Consider the following 25,256-nt stretch of genomic DNA (forward strand, 5'->3'; position numbering starts at 1 on the left):
ATTAAATGAAAGGAGCTTGGCCTAGGAGAGTGCCAGGCTGAGCACACAGAGCTCATCTTCTTTCTCAGCCCAAGAATGTGGCCCAGCTCCTTTGGTTTCACCACCTGATCTGAAGATGCCTGAGGAGAGGGCCAAGATTACATGCCTAGAAATACTTTGAAAATGAAAAGCTAGATAGACACAGGTGCTTGGTCTTCACCTCTGCAGAGAAACTGACAAAGCAAAACCATCATGTTAATGTGTTGTGCAAGCCACACATGTCAACAGGCTTGTAAGCAGCTCCATTTATTTGAGTAAATATCTTGTAAATAAATCATTGGTAAACAATACAAAATTAAATACATTTTCAAAAGCTTGCCAGTATACGCAAAATTCACAAACATAGTTTTTTTAAAAAAATTAAATATGTTCAGAGCACCCTTGATATAAAATGCCTGACCCCCATCCTTGGACAAGGCCATCTGGAGACATCTTACGGTAGGTGGGTTTCTGTGGGAGGCAGCAGGGAATTCCTGGAGGGAAGGAATTTCTACTCTCACCTATTACCCATCCCACATCCCATCTGAATTTTGATCCTTCTCCAAAGAGCTGATAACTGAGAGGGCTAGAACATACCACCAGGCCTAGCTCCAAGCACGGGGATCAGGGTGCACAATTAGGGCCAGGAGCACCCAGAGTCCTCAACACAAGCCATTGACAGAAGCCAGAAATGCAATCTCCACACTTCCAAATCAGCAACGTTGGCTCCTAGAGCGACTGTCTTGAGAGAATGTGAGGCTTTCTCACCTTGACACTTAACACTCGGTTTACACCCACTGGTCTGATGCTACCCAGGCACAGAAGCTACCAGAATGTATTTCTAAGGAAGAAGACACTTGATCTGCTAACTTTCTTTTGATCTGCTTTCCTGGAGACAGAATAATACACAGTACCCGGTGGAAAGCAGATGATTCATTTCCACACAATGCTTCCTTTTTCCAATGCAAAATATCACTTAGCTAGAGTGGGCATTTCTCTAGAAATCAAGTTAGTTCTTCAAATTAAGGGTTCATACAACTTTAAAAGACCACAAATGAGACAATAAGCACATGACCTGGCAAAGCATCCCAACCAATGAAATAATAGAAATTCCATAAATTAAGCCCTTGACCAACTTAACATTTCTGTAGTGTAGCACATTAAAATAACGGATACACTGAATTCTTTCACTTTGGTGCATAAAGTGAATGTTGAAGTCAGCAGCACTCAATGAAGAAGGCCTAGTGGCCTCTTGAAAACACATGTGCTGGGACCTCCAGTTAAAGGACGACCACGGGTTTATTCCTTCCATGTGAAATAAAACTCACATCAACATTTTAACTTAGTTGTGTGTAGATATATACAAGTATGAGAAATTTGACAGCTGAGTCAAATGTACAACTTAAGAAAAAAATATTACCAAACTACTTGTAAGAAAACTATCTTCCCTGTATCATAAGGTACTAAACATCTGAGTCCTTGCAGAAAACGCAGCCTGGCGCGGCCCTTCAAGTGTCCACCTGCTTTGATAATCCTTGGTTGGGCTGTGGCTAGAGTCATGATATCTTTGCTATTAAAATATTACACTAACAAAAACGTTTAAAACCAAAAATGGAACGCTCTTGAATAAATGTCTAATAGAACCCCCCACCTTCACACCAAAAAAAGAAAGAAAAAAAAAAAAAACGTTGTTCATAAGGACACCTATTCTTTCACAAAAGTCTTCATGAAGTACAAATCCCAGGACCCTTTCTTCGTTTCCAAGAGAGTTCCACCCTGTTCCAGAATCATACAGTCTTCTTCTGCGGAGGGCTCAGTTTCCTCATGCCTCTTATCCGAGAAAGCAGCTCTTTGATAAATTCCTAAAAGAGATCAGAAGAAGTTAATATGAGGGTCACTATTAAAATTCTGTGTTTAAAAATCTGCTTAAAGTAATTGATGTCAACCACAGTTAACCTTAGTTGATGAATTTGGTTGAATGTGTTAACCCCCACTGGTATAATACAGGATTTTTAAAAACAAGAGTACTAAAACTTCACACCACAATGCCTTCTTATTGTTCTACTTTCTTCAGGGGGGAAACCAGGCTACTTTCACTACTGACATGACCTACTTGGCCCCCGAGGCATTTGTGTTGAGATCAGAGCTATTTAACATTACCACAAAAATAAATTACCTGGTGATCTCACAGATTCTGAGTGAGCCTGTCCAGGTTGGGGTCTGAGAGTCTGCATTTCCAACTAGCTCGCAGGTGATGCCAGTGTTAGTCCTTGAACCTCACCAAGAATAGCAAGGCTGGACTAGTGGCTCTCAAATTTGAGTGTGCATCAGAATCACCAGGGGGACTGCTATGGTTTCAATGTGTCCTCCAAATTTCATGTATTGGAAACTTAATCCTTGAATTAATATGTTGATGGCATTTGGAGGTAGGGCCTTTGGGAGGTAGTTTGGATTAGATAAGGTTATCAGGGTAGGGCCCCCAAGATGGGATTGATGACTTTATAAGAAGAAGAAAGTCCTGAGCTGGCACACATTTGTCCTCTCACCATATGATAACCTCCACCATGACATGACGTAGCAAAAAGGCCCTCTCCAGATGCCAGTGCCATGCTCTTGGACTTCCCAGCCTCCAGAACTGTGAGCTAAATAAACCTTTATTATAATAAAATACCCAGCCTGTGATATTCTCTTACAGCAACAGAAAATGGACTAAGACAGGGACTCATTAAAACACACAGTGCTGGGATCCACCACCAGTGTTTGTGATTCAGTAGATCTGGGCGGGGCCTAATAAGGTACATTTCTGACAAGCTCCCAAGTGACACTGATGCTATAATCACTGGAGAATACTGCACACCACTGGTGTGGATCGCACTAAGAGTCTTTGGACTTTTTTGACAGCAAACTATAGATAAAAAACCAAACCAAAACAAAAACACACTTTATGTCACAATCCAGTACCTACAAACACATATCTGAAATTAAAACTTACAGGATACTTACTACATGCCACGCACTCTGGCATTTCTATTCTACTCTAATTTCATTTACAAAGTAATGCTAGGGAAGACTCACTAAAAGGATTTCATGACCTCTAAATTGATCAGAACCTAAAGATTGAAAAATGATCCAGAATGGTTCCCACTTTACACAATCAGGAATCTGTCATTGTTGCCTCCTGTTTTAAAATGTTTGGCCGCCAAATAAGTCATATTTATTAGGTAACAACTACCTGGTCTTCCTGTTTTATATCTGTCAAATACAAAGCTAACAGCCAGTCAGACTTTCTGATCAGCAGTGACAGTCAGTAAGTGACAGAACTGAGCACATCAGGGACTGAGAGCAAAAACACCAAGGAACTTTGCTGTCCTTAGAGCCATCTGAAAAAAACAGCTCTCAATCTCCCTTACCAATTATAACCCTCACTCATGAGCTCCCAGACTAAATGAGCCATGCACTACTCTCTGGCTCTAAAGCACATAACCCTAAATATTTAATATTTTATTAGCACCAAAATTTCTTTTATGAATAATCTTTTCCCTATTATAAAAGTAATATGTGTTTTTTCTAGAAAACCTGGAAAATACAACCAGCAACAATGCAGTCCTCAGAATTAACTACTATTAATATATTTTCTTCTATGGATATTGTTTTCACCTAATTAAGATCATACCATATAAATATATCCTTTTTCTTCACTTAGCATTATGTCAGAAGCATTTTCCCACATTAAACAATCTTCCTAAAAATTAATGTTAGTGGTTATATAATCTTTTTGTAAGGATGTTATACAATCTACTTAATTCCCCCCACCACTGGATATTTGGATGGATCCTGACTTTTCAAAATTATAAACCATGCCATAACTAACGTCTTTGTGCATAAATCTTTGTCTGTAGCTTGGATTATTCCCTTGGGAGAGCTATCCCAGAAGAATGTAAAGTGACTTAAATATTTTAATCACCACCATTTCTGAATTTGTACAGAATGGAATACAAGTGAAGTAAAATGGAGGCCTTATTTTAACTTTCTGAACACTGTCTATTCTGATTTAAATAATTTTCTAGGATAAAATCATGCCACATTTTCCTATTTATATTCAATTTTCATTTTGCACATGTAAATGCATTTCCTATTGCCTCCTGTGTTATGTAGTTTAACCAATACATAGTATTCTGCACATACAGTTTCAGTTTTGTTGTTTTCGGAATCTGTTATGCAAGTGACTACTACAAAAAGTTTCAGTATTTGAATGTAAGCTTGTTTTGTTTGTTTGTTTGTTTTTGGGGGGTTTTTTTGTTGTTTTTTTTTTGAGACAGAGTCTTGCTCTGTCTCCCAGGCTGGAGTGCAGTGGCGTGATCTCGGCTCACTGCAAGCTCCGCCTCCCAGGTTCACGCCATTCTCCTGCCTCAGCCTCCCGAGTAGCTGGGACTACAGGCGCCCGCCACCACGTCCGGCTAAGTTTTTTGTAGTTTTAGAGGAGACGGGGTTTCACTGCGTTTGCCAGGATGTTTTTTTTTTTTCTTTTTCTTTTTTTTTTTTTAAAGCAAAGGTCAAAAATCACAAACCCTATAATTTATTTTGTTAATAACTTGTAATTTTTCTGCACTATTTTAATAACACATTTTCACAAAGTAAAGACTAAAATTACATAAGGAATAATCGACCCTACAGACCTTTCTCTTCACAACAATCAAATTTAAATTTGGATAATTAAAATCAAATTTGGTAACCAAAATCAAATCAAATTCAAACTTTCGCACAAAGCTAACCATGATGTACATAAATCTCAGAGATTAAAAAGTTTAAATAAATGCTATTTGCCTTGTGCATATGATATATTCACATTAATGAAATACTCATTTTAAATTTTATATTAACATAATTTATACATCTATATCTTAATACACTATATTGTACATAACATGCATATTTTAAACTGTTCATTAAATTTGCATAATGGGGTGTTCAGTCGAGTAAGTTAAAAAATAGCAAGACCAATATTTATTCTTCATACAGAAACTTGGCAGTATTACTTGCACAGAAGGATTTTGTTGATTACAGATGATTTGCAAAGAAAATTCAAGGATCTCTAGTCAAGAATACTTTGATGGCTCTTGGCTCCTATTACTCAAAAGCACTCTATTTCAGTAACAATGTATCTCATTTGCTCCTAAAATACTATCACTCTGACTTGGGTTACACTTACTGATTTAGTCAGAGAATGGCTGCTCCTTTGAGGAAGTCAGCTCTGAGTGAAGACCTGAACTAACAGAGAGGGGCCATCTTGGGAAGATCTGGGGGGCCTAGGTCACAGCACATGTGCAGAGTCCTGCAGATAAATAAGCAAGGAAGTGGAAGTCCCTGGCACAGAATGACCGGGGTGACTGTGGTGGACCAATACCAGAGGGCTGGGCCCAGTCACCAGGGCCTCATAGGCACAGTAAGGTGACAACAGAGCATTGCAGTGGAAAGCTCTTGGAGGCTCTGGAGTAGGGCAGCAGCAGCATCTGATTTATGGCTCTGGAAGATTCCTTTGGCCACTGTGGGTCTTATGAAGATAACAGTGAATCACAGACCAGTTTAAAGCTACGGCAGTACTCCAGGCAAGAGACGCCAGGGGCTTAAGAGTATGTTGATAGAAACCCAAATGAAAACAAGTGGGTAGATCTGTGACCCATTTAGGAAGCAGAGCCAACAGACCTTGCTGCTGGACTTAGTGTGGGAGTAGGGTGTGGCGGGGAGCGGGGACAGGAAAGCAGAAAATTCAGGTCACTGTTCCGCATCAACTGGAGGAAAAGATAGTGCCATTTGCTGAGACGTGGGATAACTGGAGGGAAAAACAGCACACTTACAGATTTGTGATGAGATGTCAGGATGACAAATATGACTTTGGACCTCAGCTCATGGTTGAAAACATTAACATGGACATCATCGGCATCTAGATCAGTGCCTTTCAACTTACATACAAAACCAAACCAAAAACAAAAAACAAAAAAAAAATCTATGTGTGAATGTGTGAGCCCTAGAGATACCAGCCTGAAACAAATATTTTGTGAAAAATAGAACTTATTTTATTCTGAAAAAATAAAAGTCAAGACCAGCAAATGTGTTCCTACCCACAGCTTGTAAACACACAGTGATCTAGACCTGGACTATTCAATACGGTAGCCACTAGCCATATGTGGCTATTTCAATTGAAATTAAATTAAATAAATAAAATTTGAAATTCATATGTTAGTCATGCTAGCCACATTTCAAGTCATAGCCACAGATGGCTAGTGGCCACCATGTGGACAATGCCAATAGAGACTCTTTCTATTATCCCAGAAAATTCTGTTGGGATGTACAGATGCTGCTGCTTTAAATTATAGGACTAGGTGGGATAACCTTGGAGTTGAGTAGAGTATAAATAGAGAGGAAGATAGGGTCAAAGGCCCTCTAACAAGTGACGTTTGCTAGAGGAGTTGCAGCCACAAGAGCTAGGGGAAAAAACCCAAGAGAATGTGCTGTTCAGAAGCCAAGAGAGAAAAGTGTTTCTAGCAAAAAGAAGTGCTCACCTAAGTCAAGTGCAATGAGAAGTTAAGTAAATCAAGGACAGAGACAAATATATTGGATTGGGCAAGAAAGGGTCAGTGTGTCTTAGATGAGACAAATTTGAGTAGAATGGTTGGGGAAGAGGCTACAATATTCCCAGTGACTTTTTTTTTTTTTTTTGTAAACAGCTTTATTAAGGTATAATTGAAATGCCATAAGCTGAACATATTTAAGGCAGACAACCACTGCAAGCATACTATCTGCATGATCAACATCATGGACACATCCAACACTTCCAGAAGTTTCTTCTTCATGCTTATGTGCAATCCCCCTCTCCTCCCATTCCCAGGAAAAACTGACCTGTTTTCTGTCACTCCAGATTAGTTTTCCTTCTCCAGAGTTTTACATAAATAGAATCATAACACTGTACTTTTTAGTGTGGCTTCTTTCACTCTGCACTATTATTTGGAGATTCAGCTACACTGCTGCATGTGTTAATAGTTCATTTCTTTTTTGTTGCTGAGTAGCATCCATCATAAAGATGTACCACAATTTATCTATCCACCTGTTGGTAGAAATGCGGGCTGTTTCCAGTTTGGGGCTATTATAAATAAAGTTATTTAAAATATTCATGTACAAATCTTTGTATGGAATATGCTTTCATTTCTTTTGTGTAAATATCTCTGAGTGGAATGGCTGAATCACTGATCTATTTATTTGTCTATGTTTATACCCACACCACATTGTTTTGAAAAGTATGGATTTATTTATAGTAAATCCTGAAATCAGGTAATGTTAGTCTGCCAACTTTGTTGATCTTTCTCAAAATTGTTTTGGCTATTCTAGGTCCTTTAAATTTCCTGAAGAACTTTAGAGCTGGGCGCGGTGGCTCATGCTTGTAATCCCAACACTTTGGGAGGCCGAGGTGGGTCAATTGCCTAAAGTCAGGAGTTCAAGAACACCTGGACAACATGATGAAACCCTGTCTCTACTAAAAAAAATACAAAAATTAGCCAGGCATGGGGGCAGGTGCCTGTAATCCCAGCTTCTCAGGAGGCTAAGGCAGGAGAATTGCTTGAACCTGGGAGGCGGAGGTTGCAGTGAGCCACGATTGTGCCATTGCACTCCAGCCTGGGTGACAGAGTGAGACTCCATCTCAAAAAAAAAAAGGAATTGTAGAATCAGCTTGTAAATTTCCCTGTTTGGGTTTTGATTGAGATTGCCTTAAATCTGTAGATCAATTTGGGGAGAACTGACATCTCAACAATAATGAATCCTCTCACCCATGAACATGATTTATCTCTACTCTCAGTTAAGAACTAACTTATCTCAGCAATGGTTTATAATTTTCAGTGTACGAATATTGTTCATCTTTTGTCAGATATCCTCCTATCTAATATTGTTGATGTTATTGTAAATATTTTTATTTCCAATTGTTGCTGGTATAGGGAAATACAATAGATTTTCATATATTTATCTTGTATCCTGCAAGCTTGCTGAATTCCTATTAGTTCTAGGAGATTTTTTGTAGATTCTATTGAATTTTCTACACAGTCGTGTTGTCTATGAATGAAAACAATTTTACTTCTTCTTATTTAGAAGCCCTGTATTTCTTTTTGGCCTAACTGTACTGGCTAAAAGCTGCAATACTGTGTTGAATAAAAGTGGTGAGAGTGAATACCCTGACCATGTTACCAAACTTAGGGGGCAGCACTCAGTCTTTCACCGGTAAGTATGTTACCTGTAGGTTTTTTGCAGATATTCTTTACCAAGTTAAGGAGGTTCCCTTCTATTTCTACTGTGCTGAGAGTTTGTATCAGGAATACAGGCTGGGTTTTCTCTAATGCTTTGCATCTACTGACATGATTAAAGGGGTTTCTCCCCCTCCTAGTTTTTTAATGTGGTGAATTACATTGATTTTCTAATGTTAAACTAATCTTGCACTCTTGGGATAAACCCCACTTGATCATGATGGCTTTTTTACATATTGTTGAATTCAATTTGACAGAATTTTCACATCCATGTTCATGTAAAATACTTGTCTGTACATTTCTTTTCTTGTAATATCTTTATCTTTAGTATCAGGGTATTGCCAGCTTCATAGCATGAGTTGGGAAGTATTCCTTCCTCTTCAAGTTTCTGGAAGAGTTTATGTAGAGTTGGTAGGATTTCTTTCTTAAATGTCTGGTAAAATTCCCCACTGAAGCCATCTGGGCCTATAAGGCTTGTTGTTGCTGTTGTTGTTGTTGTTGTTTTGTTGTTGTTTTGTTTTGTGTTGTGTTTGAGGGGAAGTTTTGTATCAAGTAATTCTCCAGAAGACATCAACAGAGTGTCCTACGATCCTACGATTCAATTCAATTCTGACCTTTTTTTTTTTTTGAGACAGAGTCTCACTCTGTCATCCAGACTGGAGTGCAATAGCATGATCCTGGCTCATTAAAACCTCCGCCTCCCAGGTTCAAATGATTCTTGTGCCTCAGCTTCCCAAGTAGCTAGGACTACAAGCACATGCCACTATGCCCAGCTAATTTTTGTATTATTAGTAGAGACAGGGTTTTGCCATGTTGGCTAGGCTGGTCTCAAACTCCTGGCCTCAAGTGATCTGCCTGCCTCAGCCTCCCAAAGTGCTGGGATTACAGGCATGAGCCACTGTGCCTGGCTGATTCTGACACTGTTTACCTGGAGTTGGAGTTATAGTTAGATGCCACAGGTTAAAGCATCAGGCCCACAAGCCTGACTTCAGCTTCAGATGCCAATTCTAGGTCCCAGGTTGTCACCTATACTTCTGGCTGAACAGCTATAAATTGGGGTTCTCATGACCCTCTCTGTGGGTACAATAATTTGCTAGAGCAACTCCCAGAACTCAGGGAAACACTTATATTTACTTATTACATTAATAAAGGATGTGATAAAGGATACAGATGAACAGCAGATGAAGAGACACACAGGTCAGTGCTTGAGGGAAGGAGCATGGAGCTCTCATGCCCTCTCTGGGCTCCTCTCCTAGCACATACATATGTTCAGCAACCCAGTTTTCTGAACCCCATAGTTCTTCAGGGATTTTTATGTGGGCTTTATCATATAGGCATGATCAATTATTAACTCTACCTTCAGCCCCCTTCCTCTTTTTGGAGGATGGCGGTAGGGTTGAAAGTTCCAAGTTTCTAACTGTAGCTTGGTCTTTCCGGTGACCAGCATCCACTTAGGCGCCCACCAAGAGGTCCCTCATTAGAACAAAAGAGACTCCTATCACCTAGGAAATTCCAACAGATTAGGAGATCTGGGTCAAGAACTGAGGTCAAAGATGAAATATTAGAACAAAAGATGTACATAGCACCTGATTGCTCAGAAATTATAAGAGTTTTAGGAGTTTTGTGCCAAGGACCTGGAGCAGAAGGCGAATATGTATTTCTTATTATATTACAATGTTGAGGTAGGAGAATAGGGTCTGGAGGCAGGGAACGTAAGGCTGATTTGCACAAACTGACTAGAAGTGAATCAAAAGGAAAACCTTAACTTTCCACACTCAGGTAACAAAAATATCAGAGGCTATTCTCTTTGCAACCCTCCCCACTTTCTGCATTGCAGATGAAAAACGGAAGGTACCTCTGATAGGTCCCCTCCTGCAACCAATCAGACTGGTCACAGGCCTAGTCTTCATCTGCACAGGGGTGTAACTGAAAATTCACTTCAGGCTCTGATTGGCTGCCTTCTGCAACCAATCAGACTGGTCTCAGGCCACTACTTCATTTACATAGGGTGTAGCCAAGTAACCAATGGGAAACCTCTAGAGGTTTCTGTAACCAGCACTCCTGAGCCACTTGCTCCAGCCCACTCCCACTCTGTGGGGTGTACCTTCGTTTCAACAAATCTGTGCTTCCATTGCTTCATTCTTTCATTTCTTTGTGTGTTTTGTCCAATTCTTTGTTCAAAACGCCAAGAACCTGGACACCCTCCACTGGTAACAATATCATGCCTATTTCAACTAAGTTGCCAGATTTACTGGCACAAGCTTGTTCATAGTATCTATAGACTCTGTAGTGATGTTACCTCCCTCATTCCTAATATTAGTAATGTGTCTTCTCTCCTTATTTCCATTTATCATTATGGCTACAAGTTTATCAATTGTATTGACCTTTTCAAAGAATCGGCTTTTGTTTCACTGATTTTCTTTATTGGTTTTCTTTTTTTCTTCTTCTTCTTTTTTTGAGATGGAGTCTTGCTCTGTTGCCCAGGCTGGAATGCAGTGGCACAATCTCAGCTCACTGCAACCTTCACCTCCCAGGTTCAAGCGATTCTCCTGCCTCAGCCTCATGAGTAGCTGGTTACAGGCATGCACCACTACGCCCAGCTAATTTTTTATATTTTTGGTAGAGATGGGGTTTCACCATGTTGGCCAGGCTGGTCTCAAACTCCTGACCCCAAGTGATCCATCCACCTCAGCCTTCCAAAGTGCTGGGATTACAGGCGTGTAATTACACTGCGCCTGGCCTGTTTTTCTGTTTTCTATTTCACTGATTTCTGTTTTTTTCCTTTATTATTTCTTTTCTCCACCTTGCTTTGGGTTTAATTTGCTCTTCTTTTCCTGGTTTCTAAGGTGGAAGTTCAGGCCATCGCTTTGTGACCTTTCCTGATGCAGACATTTACTTCTATATGTTCCCACCACCCCCCAACCCCACCAGGAGCACTAAGCATTGTTTTAGTGGCATCTCACAATTTTTGATATGATGGGGTTTTATTTTCATTCAGTTTAAAATAGCTTCTAATTTCCCTTTTAATTTCTTCTTTGGAGTGGGTTATTTGGAAATGTGTCATTTAGTTTCTAAGTATTTGGAGATTTTCCAGATAATCTTTCTGTTACTTATTTCTAATGTAATTCCACTGTAATCAAAGAACACACTTTGTATGGCTTGAATCTTTTTAAATTTGAAAATTGCTTTCTGTCCCAGAATATGCCTGTCTTCGTAAATGTGCATTTTATTAAAAAGCAGTCTGTCTCCAAGCCAATGTTTCACCACTACCTTTATACAGCCTCCTCCCATGTAACTTGTACATGCATTGAACATGCTGAAAGGATGAACACGAGTGTTCCCCTGTTGCAGGATATTCAAGTGAAAATGATCAGTTATTTAAGGCAATTTTCTAACCACAAAGGACATGATCTTTTGCAATATTCTAAAAAGGGAATCCATTCTTTTTTGAAGTTTCAGTCCCTGGCTAAAAGGATGGGTGAGGATCAACGAGGAACTCCCTGGTGGATGTGGTTTCTGTGTGGGGATCTGACATTGCTTATGCTCGACTGCCAAAAAAAAAGAAGGAAATCCTGATTGAAGGCCTCCTCTTTGTGGCCTCTTTACATGTTCCCATATTTAATCCAATGTAGTAGAGGTTTTACAGTTCAAAAATACTGATATTCTAGTTCATTACAAGTCATTGCCTAAGATCACAAAGCGAATATTTGAATCCAGGCTTCTGGATGCCAACTGACTTTGATAAATATGTACTGAGCCCATGCTCTAATCTAAGTAGAGTCTATGCCAGACTCTACTCAAGTGCTGAGATGCAGAGCAGAAGGTGGCACAGGCCCTGCCTTCCAGGAGCTCCAGGCCATCTGGGAAAGAAGACACAGAACACAGGCCCTGCCACCATATGGCATGAGGTGCAGCTGGGGGTGCACGGGTGCCCTGAGGGCAAAGGACAGCCCCTGTCAGGCCAGTTCAGGCTCCTCCCACACTGCCTCTCACAGTCAAAGACTGCAGAAGGCAGCCAGAGCTCTGAGAGGCCTCGAAAGACCTCTGTGTTCATTTAAAGGCTACAGAATCCAGAAATGACTGCTCTGGAAGGTCCAGCTCCCTCCCCTTCCTTCCTCCCTCCCTCCCTCTCTTCTCCTTCCCCCATCACTCCTTCCAAGGAAATTTTTATTAACTGACTGCCTCTCCACCAGTTTCTAAGATCTGGCCATTCTAGCTTCCTAGCAGTTGAAATACAATTTCAGCTAACTGCCATAATTTTTAAAAGACAAACAAACATTTGCCTTGACCTAGCTTTCAAGACAAGTAATATCTATTTTCCACACTGCCTCAGTAGCTTTTGTCCAGATATGTCTCAAAATACTACCTAAGAGGTCCTGGGTCCACACCTTAGAATCTACCTCTCAGCAGAAGCATTCTGTGGGCTGCTGTGCTCAGCCCTAGGCAGGGACAGAACTGCAGGTGGACACATTGTCACATGTACTGCTTGTGATGAGGCTGGGGCCGTGTCCTGAGGACTATGGATCATATAATGGTGCAAGAAGGAGAGAAACAGAAGAAAAAGGTTTGCCTTACAAATATAGGAGGACCCTTTGAAACAGATGCCTAAAAAAACCTAATGGAGGCCGGGTGCGGTGGCTCAAGCCTGTAATCCCAGCACTTTGGGAGGCCGAGACGGGCGGATCACGAGGTCAGGAGATCGAGACCATCCTGGTGAACACAGTGAAACCCCGTCTCTACTAAAACTACAAAAAACAAGCCGGGCGGAGCTTGCAGTGAGCCTGTAGATCCGGCCAGCTGCACTCCGGAGCCTGGGCGACAGAGCAAGACTCCGTCTCAAAAAAAAAAAAAAAAAAAAAAAAAAAACCTAATGGGTTTGTTCCTATCAGGAAGGAGTCATCCAATCCACACATACATGGTAAGAAGCAGTGTAGCCACATGCCTACGAGAGGGACTCTGGAGTCAGATGACTTGGGTTCAAATCCTTCTGCACCACTTAGAGATGAGTCATTTTCTCCATGCTTCAGTTTTCCTCAACTATAAATAGGAGCAATGACAATAAGACCTCACCTCAAGGATGCTGTAAGGATTAAATGATGAGATGAATTTTTGTATGCTACATGTTTGGAAAAGTGCTTAGATAGTAGTAAGTGCTGTACAAGTGCTTGATACTGTCATCATCATTATCATCATCATCATCATCAGACTACACTGACCTTTCCAGTCTACACATTCAAATCAAGAATATGCTACTCTGGGCCAGGCATGGTGGCTCATGCCTGTAATCCCAGCAGTTTGGGAGGCCAAGGTGGGCAGATCACCTGAGGTTGGGAGTTCGAGACCAGCCTAACCAACATGGTGAAACCCTGTCTCTACTAAAAATACAAAATTAGCAGGGCATGGTGGCACATGCCTATAATCCCATCTACTCGGGGGGCTGAGGCAGGACAATCACTTGAACCCAGGAGGTGGAGGTTGCAGTGAGCTGAGATCACACCATTGCACTCTAGCCTGGGCAACAGAGCGAGACTCCGTTTCAAACAAAACAAAACAAAAAAGAATGTGCTACTCTGAACACAGTAAGAAAAATGTAGCGTATTTCCCCCCTGGCCCACCTCTGCCCATTTTCACCATGGGGAAGGTTTGACATTGAAGACAGAGGAGAAGTATGTTGTGTGACACCAAGTGAGACCACGGGTGCTCAGGCTGGGGCACGGACATCAGGCTGGGTGTAGCACACATGTGTGTCTTCTGAGGAAGCTGTCAGTGTCCTGCCAGTGTTTCTCCCTCAGTGATTGTCAGTTTTCCCAGCTTAGACAACAGAGGCTCTAACCGCTGAGAAAATCCACAGCAGGCTCTCCGTCCCGCCTGGCCAAGGACCACAGTCCCTGTAGCTCCTTCCTCAGATTCCTGCCTGGGACCGCTCCTCCCCACAGCCTGAGCAACAGCCCAGGACCAAAATCAGCCACTCCAGAGCCACCCAGAATGTGCTACTTCCCCTCTCAAGGGACTACAAAGGAAAGCATATTTATTCTTCACATCATGAAGTGCTCGAATTGCACTTGAAAACATTCCTTAGGTGGCATTTCCCAACAGCTCCCTCCTGGCTAAATACACACACACACACACACACACACACAGTGGCACCAACCACCTCCCTCCGCTTTCAGCTCCTCCTCCTCATGCGGGCTCCTCTGAGTCTTTGGATGTGGCCGCTGTCACACTGCAGGTGAAGTTTTGCCCTCCCACTGAAAACAATGAAAAGGTCCTCTCTTCAGTAAACTCCTGGGCCCCTACCTCTCACCTCAGTCCTGAGCACTATTTTGGTATCTGAGAATGCACCACATGTACCTTTTTAATGCATTCACTCACCTGAGACTTTTCTTTCCCATGTGTGTGTATTTCTAGTTTGTTTGGCACAGTACCGTGCTCTCACGGGTACTGAATATATCTGTCAGGGATTCAGATACAGCACATACTTACCAGGCACCTTTCATGTGACAGCCACTCTCTTTATTTTCACATACTGTCTCATTTGATCATTACAAGTATTATAAACCAGGCTCAGAAGGGTTTAGAGGTTTGTCTGAGGTCACACAGCAGCTCAATGGTCAGACCAAGATTCAAACCGTAGGTTAATATAAAGGCCAAAGGGACCTGGGATCAGCGCCCTGGGGTGGAGGGCACAATTCCCTTTGCACCATGCTGCCTGGGGTAAATAGTCTTTATTATTAAGCAACTGGGTTAGGTAATTGTAGTCTAATTACAAACTAAACTAAAATGACCGAAAATGTGTTATGATAAACACAGCAATCCTTCATTTTCCAGCATTGGAGGAGGGACGAAAGATGTGCAAAGGTCAGTGTCCACAGCTAGACTGGAAATTCTCCCCTGAGTACGATGAACCTTTTCCTCCAGTTCTGCCCACAGCCTCTTCCCAAGGGGACAATAAAAATCTCCAGATCCCTCAGCAGTTCCCTTCTATTCTAGCTGTCTTATAAATCAGAAAAGAAGAAGAAAAAAATGAGGCAAAGCAGGGAAAAAAAGAAGAAAGAAGGAGGGGAAGGAGGAAAGGGAGAGAGGGAGTGGAATGCTGACTTTTCTGCCCACTGAAATTCTACCCAGACAGCCCCCAGAATCATCAAGGCTCTCCTCATTGGCACGTCCGGTGTGCCCCGCCAGGTCCCTTGACACTGCTAAGGACCCCTTTCTTTCCTTTTGTCTTTAAGTTATCAACTTCATTGAGGAGTAAGTTAAGAACAATAAACTCCATCTATTTAAAGTGTATCACTGAGGAGTGGGGATGATTGGTTATACCCAGGAAATCACCATCACTATCAAGATGCAGCACATTCCCTCCCTCCAGCTGGGTGCAGTGCCTCACACCTGCAATCCCAGAATTTTGGGAGGCTAAGGCAGAAGGATCACTTGAGGCCAGGAATTCAAGACCAGCCTGGGTAATAAAGCGAGATCCCATCTCTACGAAAAATTTAAAACATTGGCCTGGTGTGGTGGTGTGCACCTATAGTCCTAGCTACTCAGGAGACTGAGGCAGGAGGATCATTTGAGCCCCAAAATTTCGAGGCTGCAGTGAGCTACGATTGTGTCCCTGCACTCCAGCTGGACAACAAAATGAGATCCTGCCTATTAAAACACAACAAAGAAAAAACATTTCCATCACCACCAAAGATGTCTTATTCCCCTTTAGAGGTCATCTGGTCCCAAACCCAGTTATCTGTCACTATAAATTAGTTTGCATTTTACGTAAATGAAATTCCGTAATGAAATTTCATTTATGTAAATGAAATTTTACGTAAATGAAATTCCTCTTATGTAGTCTTTTTACTTTCACTCTATTTCTTTCACTCTATTTCTGAGATTCACCAATACTAGATACTATTGTGTGCATCCATAGTTTGATTCCTTTTTTTTTTTTTTTTTGGAGACAGAGTCTCACTCTGTCACCCAGGTTGAAGTGCAGTGGCACAATTTCAGCTCACTGCAACCTCTGCCTTCCAGGTTCAAGCGATTCTCTTGCCTCAGCCTCCTGAGTAGCTGGAACTACAGGTGTGAGCCACTACGCCTGGCTAAGTTTTGTATTTTTAGTAGAGACAGGGTTTCACCATGTTGGCCAGGTTGGTCTCAAACTCCTAACCTCAAGTGATCTGCCTGCCTTGGCCTCCCAAAGTGCTGGGATTTCAGCATGAGCCACCACGCCCAGCTGTCTTGATCCTTTATATTGCTGAGTAGTACTCTATTGTATAGCTAGACCACTATTTGTTTATTTATTCATCTGCTGATAAATGTTTGGGGTTCTGGTCATTGCAAATAAAGTTGTTATGAATATATATGTACAAGTATTTTTATGGTCTTTTGTTTTGTTTCTTTTGAGCCCATATTCAGTAGTGCAATGACTGAGTTGTGGAATGTGTATGCTTACCTTTTTCTGAAATCCCCACACAGTTTTCTAAAGTGATTGTGCCATTTTACACTCCCACCAGCAGGGAACGAGAATTTCAGTTCTTCCACATCTTTCCCAACACTTGGTATTGTCAGTATTTTTCATATTAGTCATTCTAGTAGGTGTATAGCAGTAAAATTTTTGGGGGAGGTTTTCAAGGAGCTTGCCTACTTCCCTCTGCAGCAGGGTCTCCAAGAACATTGGTTTGTTCCACATTGTTTTGTTATAAGGTAGGGGAAAAAATAGATTCCCCCCAGAACCACTGTCTGTGTAGGAGTTCGCACACTCTCCCCATGTCTGCCTGAGTTTTTTCCCGGCACTCTGGTTTCCTCCCACATCCCACAACTGTGTGTGTTACATGAATTGCCATGTCTACAACGTTCCAGTGTGAGTGAATGTGGGTGCAGGTGTGAGCATGCCCTGCAATGGGGTGGCTTCCTGTGCGGGGCTGGCTCCTGCCTAGTGTGTACTCTGAGCTGCCAGGATGAGCTCCAGCCACTACCAACACTGAACTGGAAAAAGGGGGTGGAAAATAAATGAATACAAATAGTTATAAAACAAAAATCATAAAGAATATGATGATCACTCAAAGGCATGACAATAAATAATGCAGTCCAAAAGTGCCTGGCCAGCCTCCCATACTGGTTACTGATTATTTTGGAACCATGTGATGGGAGGGGGGCACGTCTTACAATTTTCACTTTGCACACATTTATTCCTGGATTTAACCCACTACCGCTATGATCACTATCACTCACAGATTCACCACAAATGGGGTGACTAATTATCAAACTTGATTTTATTAGTCTTTCTTAAATGTCTATATAGCTCACATTTATTTCAATGTTTAATATTAGAAGTGTTTGGGAGTCTTTATTTAGAAGTTTGGAAATGTTTTTGAGACCAGAAATAAGCTGTAGGAACTTAACTCTTGTGTATATCAATTAGCCTATGGGTCAAATTGGTTTTGTTTATATGTAGTTTCACTTAAAATCTCAGTTTCCAGGAACCTACTGATGATGTTAAGTGAATACTTGCTGTACATTCTCTACCTGGGTCTCTAACCGCCCCTCCTCACTCCCCTTTTTGCACTTCCACCACCCACCAGCTGATTAAATGCTGGCCTCCAAAGCTCTGTTTCCAGGCCCCTTGGGACACTCTCTTTTACTAGCCACACTAGTGACTCAGATCATCTTTAGCTCTGGTTTCACCCTGAGATCCAGACCCACATTTTCTGTGGCTACCAAAGATCTCCACGAGATGTCCCATGGGAAGATTGGTCTCAAATGACCAAAAGTGAACTAACTCACTGTTACCCATCCCTTCCTCCAACCTGTCCCTGCCCTTCAGGAAGTTATAGTGTCCATTTTTGTGTGTCCTGAACAAATCATCATCAAGATCTCTTCTCTCACCAAATTAACTTATACATTTAATGCAATTCTGGTCAAATACAAATATTCAAGAATAGTTAAGACACTCTGAATAAGGAAATTGTAGGCTTACTGGACCCTTATTAAGAACTTATTATTAAGCCCTAGTAATTGAGACAAAATGCAGGGGTAGACAAATAGCCAGAAGTAGTACCTACTTATAAGGAAACTTGACATACAACAGAAGTGGATTACAGAGCAGTGAGAGTACACTGAACTGACTGCTCAATAAATGGGACTGGGACAATAGGACAAACCATAATTAGATCCCTACCTCACACCATACACAAAAACAAATTCAAGAGGGTTTGAATACCTAGGTGTAAAACAGTGAAAGTGAAAGCTTTCAAAACAAAATATAAGGAAGACTGTATTTAAGACCTTAGAGTCATGAAAGATTTCTTTCTTTCTTTCTTTCTTTCTTTTTGAGACAGAGTCTCACTCTGTCACCCAGCCTGGAATGCAGTGGCACAATCAGCTCATTGCAAGCTCTGCCTCCTGGGTTCATGCAATTCTCCTGCCTCAGCCTCCCAAGCAGCTGGGACTACGGGCGCCCAACACCATGCCTGGCTAAATTTTTTTTATTTTTATTTTTAGTAGAGACAGGGTTTCACCATGTTAGCCAGGATGGTCTTGATCTCCTGACCTCATGATCCACCCGCCTCGGCCTCCCAAAGTGCTGAGATTACAGGCATGAGCCACCGTACCCAGCTGCAAGATTTCTTAAACAAACCTTTCTTTAAAAAGCACAAGCCAAAGATGTTGTTAATAAATTTGGCTTCAATTAAAATTTAAAACTTCTGTACACAAAAGATAACACAAGTGCAAATAAGCTCCACAGTTTGGGAAAATAACTTTGCAACCTATATCAAGGTCAAAGGACTGTCTTCTAGAATATATAATTAACTCTTAAAAATCAACAAGAAAAACACCAACAACTCAAAAGAAAAGTGAGCAAAGATTTCAAAATGGAAATTTCCAGAGAAGGAAACATGAACACCCAATAAGCAAGTAGGAAAAAAAAAATGTCTCAACCTTACTAGCAGTCAGGAAAAATTTTGTTGAAACAATGAAATAGCATCAGATTGGCAAAATTTTTAACACTTAGCAATACCAGGTGTAGAAATCATGAGTTTAACAGGGAATTCTTATATCCTGTTGGTGGGCATGCACGCTGGTGCCAACATTTAAGAGCAACCCCATTTCTTATATATTCCTGGAGAAAGTCTTGTACACAAGGAAGGCAACAGGTCAATAATAGTTATTTTATTGCACCGCTGTTCATAATAACGAAAAACTGAATACAGCCTGAGTATCAACAGAAGAATGGATAAATACATTACAGTATATGAATAGAAATACTGTACAGTAATAAAAATGAATGAACGACAGCTTTCTGTATTAACATGGATAAATGTCAGACACCTAATGTTGGGCAAAATATACAAGCTGAAAAAGAAAATTTGCAAAATATTCTTCACACAGTTACAGTGCATACAAAATAATCCATGTGCATACTTGTCACCCCCACGATTCCAAAAGTCTTACTCATCTTTGTCTTCCTAGCATAGTGAGTGCTTAAGAAATAAGAGGAGCTGCTCAAAGTTTTGCAGAGTAAAGGATTGTACGAATGAACCGATTAATTCCTGTAACTCTGGCATAAAAGTGAAGAAAATGAGAGAGGAGACACTGAAATTTTTAAATTTTTAAATCGAGGAGAAAAACTAGACAAAGTGTCAACTGGCCCAGCAACTATGAAGGCTCCAGACATGCCCCTTCGAGCACTGGAAGCTAGCCAGACTTGGGAGTGAGGGAAGACACAGAGCATTAGGGGAGGGGTAAGCTAGGATGTTCCTTTACACTCACACACACTAATACAGGGGAGACATTGAAGAAGCAATAGAAAGACATGCAACGTTTCCAGGGAGCTTGGAAAACTGACTTTACACAACATGCTGCTGAGAGATTTCTAAGAAAGAAAGAAGTCCAAACATGTTTCTGAGGGGATCTGGCAATGGCCATGAAAACACAAGGTCCTTTCTCCCCCTGGAGTTTCTACCACATGGCCCTGTCACAGGGGCGTGGTATCACAGTGGCCACGCCCTACTCTGAGCTCTGCCTCCTGCACTAATCCATCTTGGGGCCCATGACTTTAATATTCCACCCCCAGCACCCCACCTGCTCTAGCCAGTACCAGCAGCGGCAGATGGACACACATTTTGTAATTATCACCACAGCCAGCTATCTGGTAGCCTTCCCTAGTCATTCAAAGTAATTCATCTGTTCCTCTCATTGATGATAATGTGCTGCTTTAAAAAGATGGGCCCATTGGAAAGTAGGAAAAGGGGAAATCACAGTATCAGTGCAAATCCCTGTTCTGTTCTGTGCATTACCTGTACTTTTGTCCTTCTTTTAAGAATTTTGAGTCATTTAAAAAGCTAAATGAGATAAATGGAAATTACGCAGTAGCCCTTGGATTGGAAGTATTTCCTGACAAAAGAAGAAATGCTTAAAATCCCTGCTCAGGAAACAGTCTTACCAATGGCAGTGATTATGTACATTACGCAAGCTCTAATAAAGGGTGCGCAGAAGAAATCCGGATGCTGACCCAGCTTTTCCAAAAACAAACAAACAAACAACAACAACAAAAACCCATCCACGACCTATGCAGAGGGTCAGGAGACAGGGGAGAGAAACAGCAGATGAGGATTCCAAAGACTGGGATCCACATGGGTCATGCAACTTCCCATGTGTTGCCTCTTCTTTGTGCCCCTGACCAGTTACTTCCTTCAAGGTGCACATTCACAGGGGCCATCTGCCCCGGGCTTGGGGGTGGCTGCCAACTTACAGCAAATGAGTCAACTCCATGGTGAGTTTCCTGTGAAGCAGCTACCAGACACTTCTTCCAGAAAGCCTGACATTAGCAGATGGGTGGGAATCAGGCAAAGTGTGAAGAGGGTGGTGGGAAGGGAAGAATTTCCAGATCCCCAAAGTTTAGATGAGTGAGGAAAATGAGCAGGTGGTGTGTGTCTCTTGGAAAAGGTGAGAATAATACCTGCAAATTGTGCCAAATGGCAAAATGTCCTCACCCAAAGAACCAGCTAAGCATTTAAAAATCACACTGAAAACTCCTGGATGAGGCCAAACAGGCAGGCAGTTGACTCAGTATTGAAGAGCTCAGCTTTGGGGCGTTCCCCAGCTCAGAGTGACAAAGGGATTTGCTCCCAGAAGTCACAGGCACGAATCAGCTCCACAGCAAGCCCTATCGCCCACCATCACTCACCACTGACACATTTAATTTCCCCCTTTTTCTTGGGGGGCAGGGGGTGTTTTTTCTTTTGAGAGGTTCATTTGCTGGCAGGGCACACCAGAACTTATCCTATTTTTCATTATCTGAAAAGAGGCTTATGGATCTGTTATGGGTAAGGGTTCGTGGCTGCTGTTGTTAAAATGACTTCTGCCAACATAAATTCCTGAAGGTCTTAACTACATCCTGGTTTTTTTTTCCCCCTCTCCTTTAACTTAAAACCACTGACACAATGTTGTCCATTTATTTTCTTGACTATCTGCCTTTAAATAGTAATTTGTTCCACTGTGAGAGAAGTCCCATTAATCTATTTTATAGATTCAGTCCATTGTTCTTGGGCTAATTTATTTTTTTACCCAAATTCCAACCTCTATTTGTATGCACCAGAACAGTTCATTAACCCTCCCCTAGATTCAATCCTACAGCATTTAATTATCCCCTCACTTACTAACCAGTGTCTCATAATCTTTACATTTTCAATTTGGGCAATATAAAACAAAATTCACATATATCATCCAGCCACAGTAAACAATCAATAGAGTAAATTTGGCAAAATTATATCTCCCAGTTTAAATCACTGAGGAACTAAAGTAGAAATAACTTCACCAAGATTCTCATTAATTGTCAGTGAGGGAGCATATTATTTGCTACAAATACCTGAATTTTGCCTAGATAAAAGAAACCTATTTCCTGACTTTTGGGGACTTGTTTTTGATTATAACTCTGTTATAGACATAGAAATTAAAGTCATGTGTCATATTGTCTATATTTTATATTCTTTCTTTTGTCTAGATAAGTCTAAGTATAGGAAGAGAGTGTAGAGCTGTTTTTAATACAGGGTTGGCCGCTCTGAGTTTAATGAATAAGAAAAGGCCATAAAATCACAATCAATCATTTGAAAATGCTAACCAGGTCCACTGCCCTTTAAAGCTTGTGCCTTCTCTATTGTGTCTCTTATAAAAATAACAATTATTAATTATCAAGAGAAAGAAGGCATCCAAAAGCAAGGCCCACAGGGGTTTTCCTATACTACCATCTAGTTTCTTCTGATCACCATTATTATTAGTGTTATTATCACCATCTCATGGTCATCCTGCTTCTAAGAGTGTATAGTGAAAAATTTAATTTGACCTCACCTCCTGAGAGGCGAGTTCTAAGCCCTTAGAATATCTGCCTGAAAAAAAAAAAAAAAAAAAAAAAAGCATCTTCATTTACTTGGGGTATGGTGCCAAGTTAGAGAGTCTAACAATGTGATTTAGAGTAGACACTTTGGGTCAGGTAGTACCAGCTAGAGACAAGGTCAGCCACATGGGTAGTCAACTATGTCTATGTGATCAAGCCCCAGTAAAAACTCTGGACACCCAGGCTCAGGTTAGCTTCTCAGATTGCTAATACTTTCTGCATATTGTCACACATCACTGCTAAGAGAATGCTGTCCATTCCACAGGGAGGAGACACGTGGAAGCTTCACATTTGCACTTTCCTGGACCCTGTCCCATCTGTCTCTTCCCTTGACTATAGCCTTTCCCTGTAATAAATCAGAACCATGAGTATAAAAATTTGAATTATTCTTGAAAATGATCAAAGCTGAAGTTGGTTTTGAGGACGTGTGAACTTGTAATTGGTGCCAGAAGTGAGAGCAGTCTTTTGGACAGTTCCCTAACTTTACAAAGAGTGCTGAATGAAGGCCAGGAAATAAATGCAGAGTTTTGCCTCATGACTGCATGTCTTCAGCAAGCTTACCTAACATTTCTGGGTTGATTTTCCTCAATGAAGATAATCTTAATCAGCTTTATAAATATTCTAAAGTAGAGCTTGTGCTCAATTAGTAAAAATTCAGAAAAAGGCAGTGAGGAGTTGACAGAGCATAGGATTTGGACTCAAATGTGGGTCCTATTCCAGCTCCAGCATCTACGGCTCTTTTACTTTGAGCAGATGAAGTCTGGTGCATAGAGTCCTAATGAAAGTATGTGAGCAACTGTAATAATGGGACCAAAATTCTTTGGGCTATTAAGTAAAGCTACACATGTTTCTGGCTAATAAACCTCAATCCTTTAATACTTGCCAGCCCAATGACACTAAAACATTATAAGGCTTTTGTAGCCAGTGGCTACAACCATTAAAATGTAGCTTTCATCTGATTCTGGTCTGTCTTTCTCAATTCCTTCTCTATTCAGAAACATTGTTCTAAATGTGACAACTTCTTTTTTTTTTTTTTTTTTTTTTTTTTGAGACGGAGTCTCGCTCTGTCACCCAGGCTGGAGTGCAGTGGCGCAATCTCGGCTCACTGCAAGCTCCGCCTCCTGGGTTCACGCCATTCTCCTGCCTCAGCCTCCCGAGTAGCTACGACTACTGGTGCCCGTCACCACGCCCGGCTAATCTTTTTTGTATTTTTAGTAGAGACGGGGTTTCACCGTGCTAGCCAGGATCGTCTCAATCTCCTGACCTTGTGATCCGCCTGTCTCGGCCTCCCAAAGTGCTGGGATTACAGGCGTGAGCCACCGCGCCCGGCCAACAACTTCTTAAAGGTGTCTTTTCAACTCAGGAATCTAGCATTCAAGCTCTGTTCCTCATCCCAGCCCAAGATTGCAGTCTTTTTCAAGGAAACCCCATGAGAGGCCAGATGAAAAGGGTCTGACATAAGAAAAGAGTTCCCCTGCCTATGGACACACACTCAGATCCACTGAAATGAATAATATGACTGCTTCCTCTAGCAAGTGCAGATGCCCTAAAAAGCGCATTCTGTCAAGCAATTTGGTTCCTAACTTAGAGAACCATCGAATAAGCTGACAGCCTGACATTTTTGTCCTTTCATTCCTAAATATTCTTTGAGCATTTAAATTCCCACCATAGTTTACTGTGGCCTTCCAAGAGGTTGCTTTAAAAATGGATGTAGAAGTTCCCTGCCAGGTCTCAGTTCCTAGATTAGTTACAGGCACACAGATATTCAATACACATTTGTTGAGCAAATGAATAAAGAAAAGATTGTAAAACACCAAGCTGTGTCTCTTTCAGTCACCACATGGTTTTTCTGTGTTGTAAACACCATTTACATTCTCTTTGCACTGTAAACAGCTCAATGCAGAAGGAATGTACCTCCATGTATCCATAAACTGAACAATGATTTTAAAAGATAGGTTTGAATGCTAAATAAATGGTTGACAATGGCCATCACCAAAGCTAGTCAGAAAGTCACAGTTGCCATGAAATCATGGCAGAAGGAAACTCTGCCTTCTTACTGCCAATATGAGAAGAACAACAGAGCAGTCCTGCCTTTTAGAAACTACTGCTTGATTTCTACTTACAAACCAGATCACACATGGCTTTCTGGCACCAGTGCGTGACCATGACATTTCCATTACCTGGTAGATTACTGGAACCCAGAAATGCCTCTTGCCACCTACTCTCAGACTTAGTCATCCTAGATGAATGGATGCCTGTCAATGTATAGGCTTTGATATCATTGTATAATTTGATACAATGATAGGTTCTATCAAAACCTCTAGTTCAAAAAATAAAATAAATGCATGGAAAGAAAACCTGATGTTTATCAAAGAGCAATGGGATAGGTATCTTCAACCACAAAAAGAGATTTTTTATAAAGCTCATTGACTAGACAACTCCCCTAACAGATGGTAAGGCAGATGCCCTCAAGCCCACTTTAAATCCATTTTCTGTTCATCCTCCCAGTACAATGGAGGTTCTATTTTGTAATCCCAAAATTGAAAACTGCAAAGAAAGTGAGAAAAAGG

General features: G+C 41.2%; 1 protein-coding gene across 2 annotated transcripts in view; it reads right to left on the reverse strand.

Annotated features, from left to right (window-relative positions):
* Positions 1–269: 269 nt before the first annotated feature.
* PPP1R14C (protein phosphatase 1 regulatory inhibitor subunit 14C) overlaps positions 270–25,256 on the reverse strand; it is a 109,107-nt gene continuing 84,120 nt past the window's right edge. For both annotated transcript variants that reach the window (XM_021937729.2, XM_031667354.1), the window contains one exon: positions 270–1,880. In XM_021937729.2, the coding sequence (XP_021793421.2) occupies positions 1,806–1,880 (75 nt within the window). In that variant the 3' untranslated portion in view covers positions 270–1,805. The remainder of the gene's footprint in view (positions 1,881–25,256) is intronic.

The sequence above is a fragment of the Papio anubis genome, chromosome 6, assembly GCF_008728515.1.
Source record: "Papio anubis isolate 15944 chromosome 6, Panubis1.0, whole genome shotgun sequence".
Lineage (NCBI taxonomy): Eukaryota > Metazoa > Chordata > Mammalia > Primates > Cercopithecidae > Papio > Papio anubis.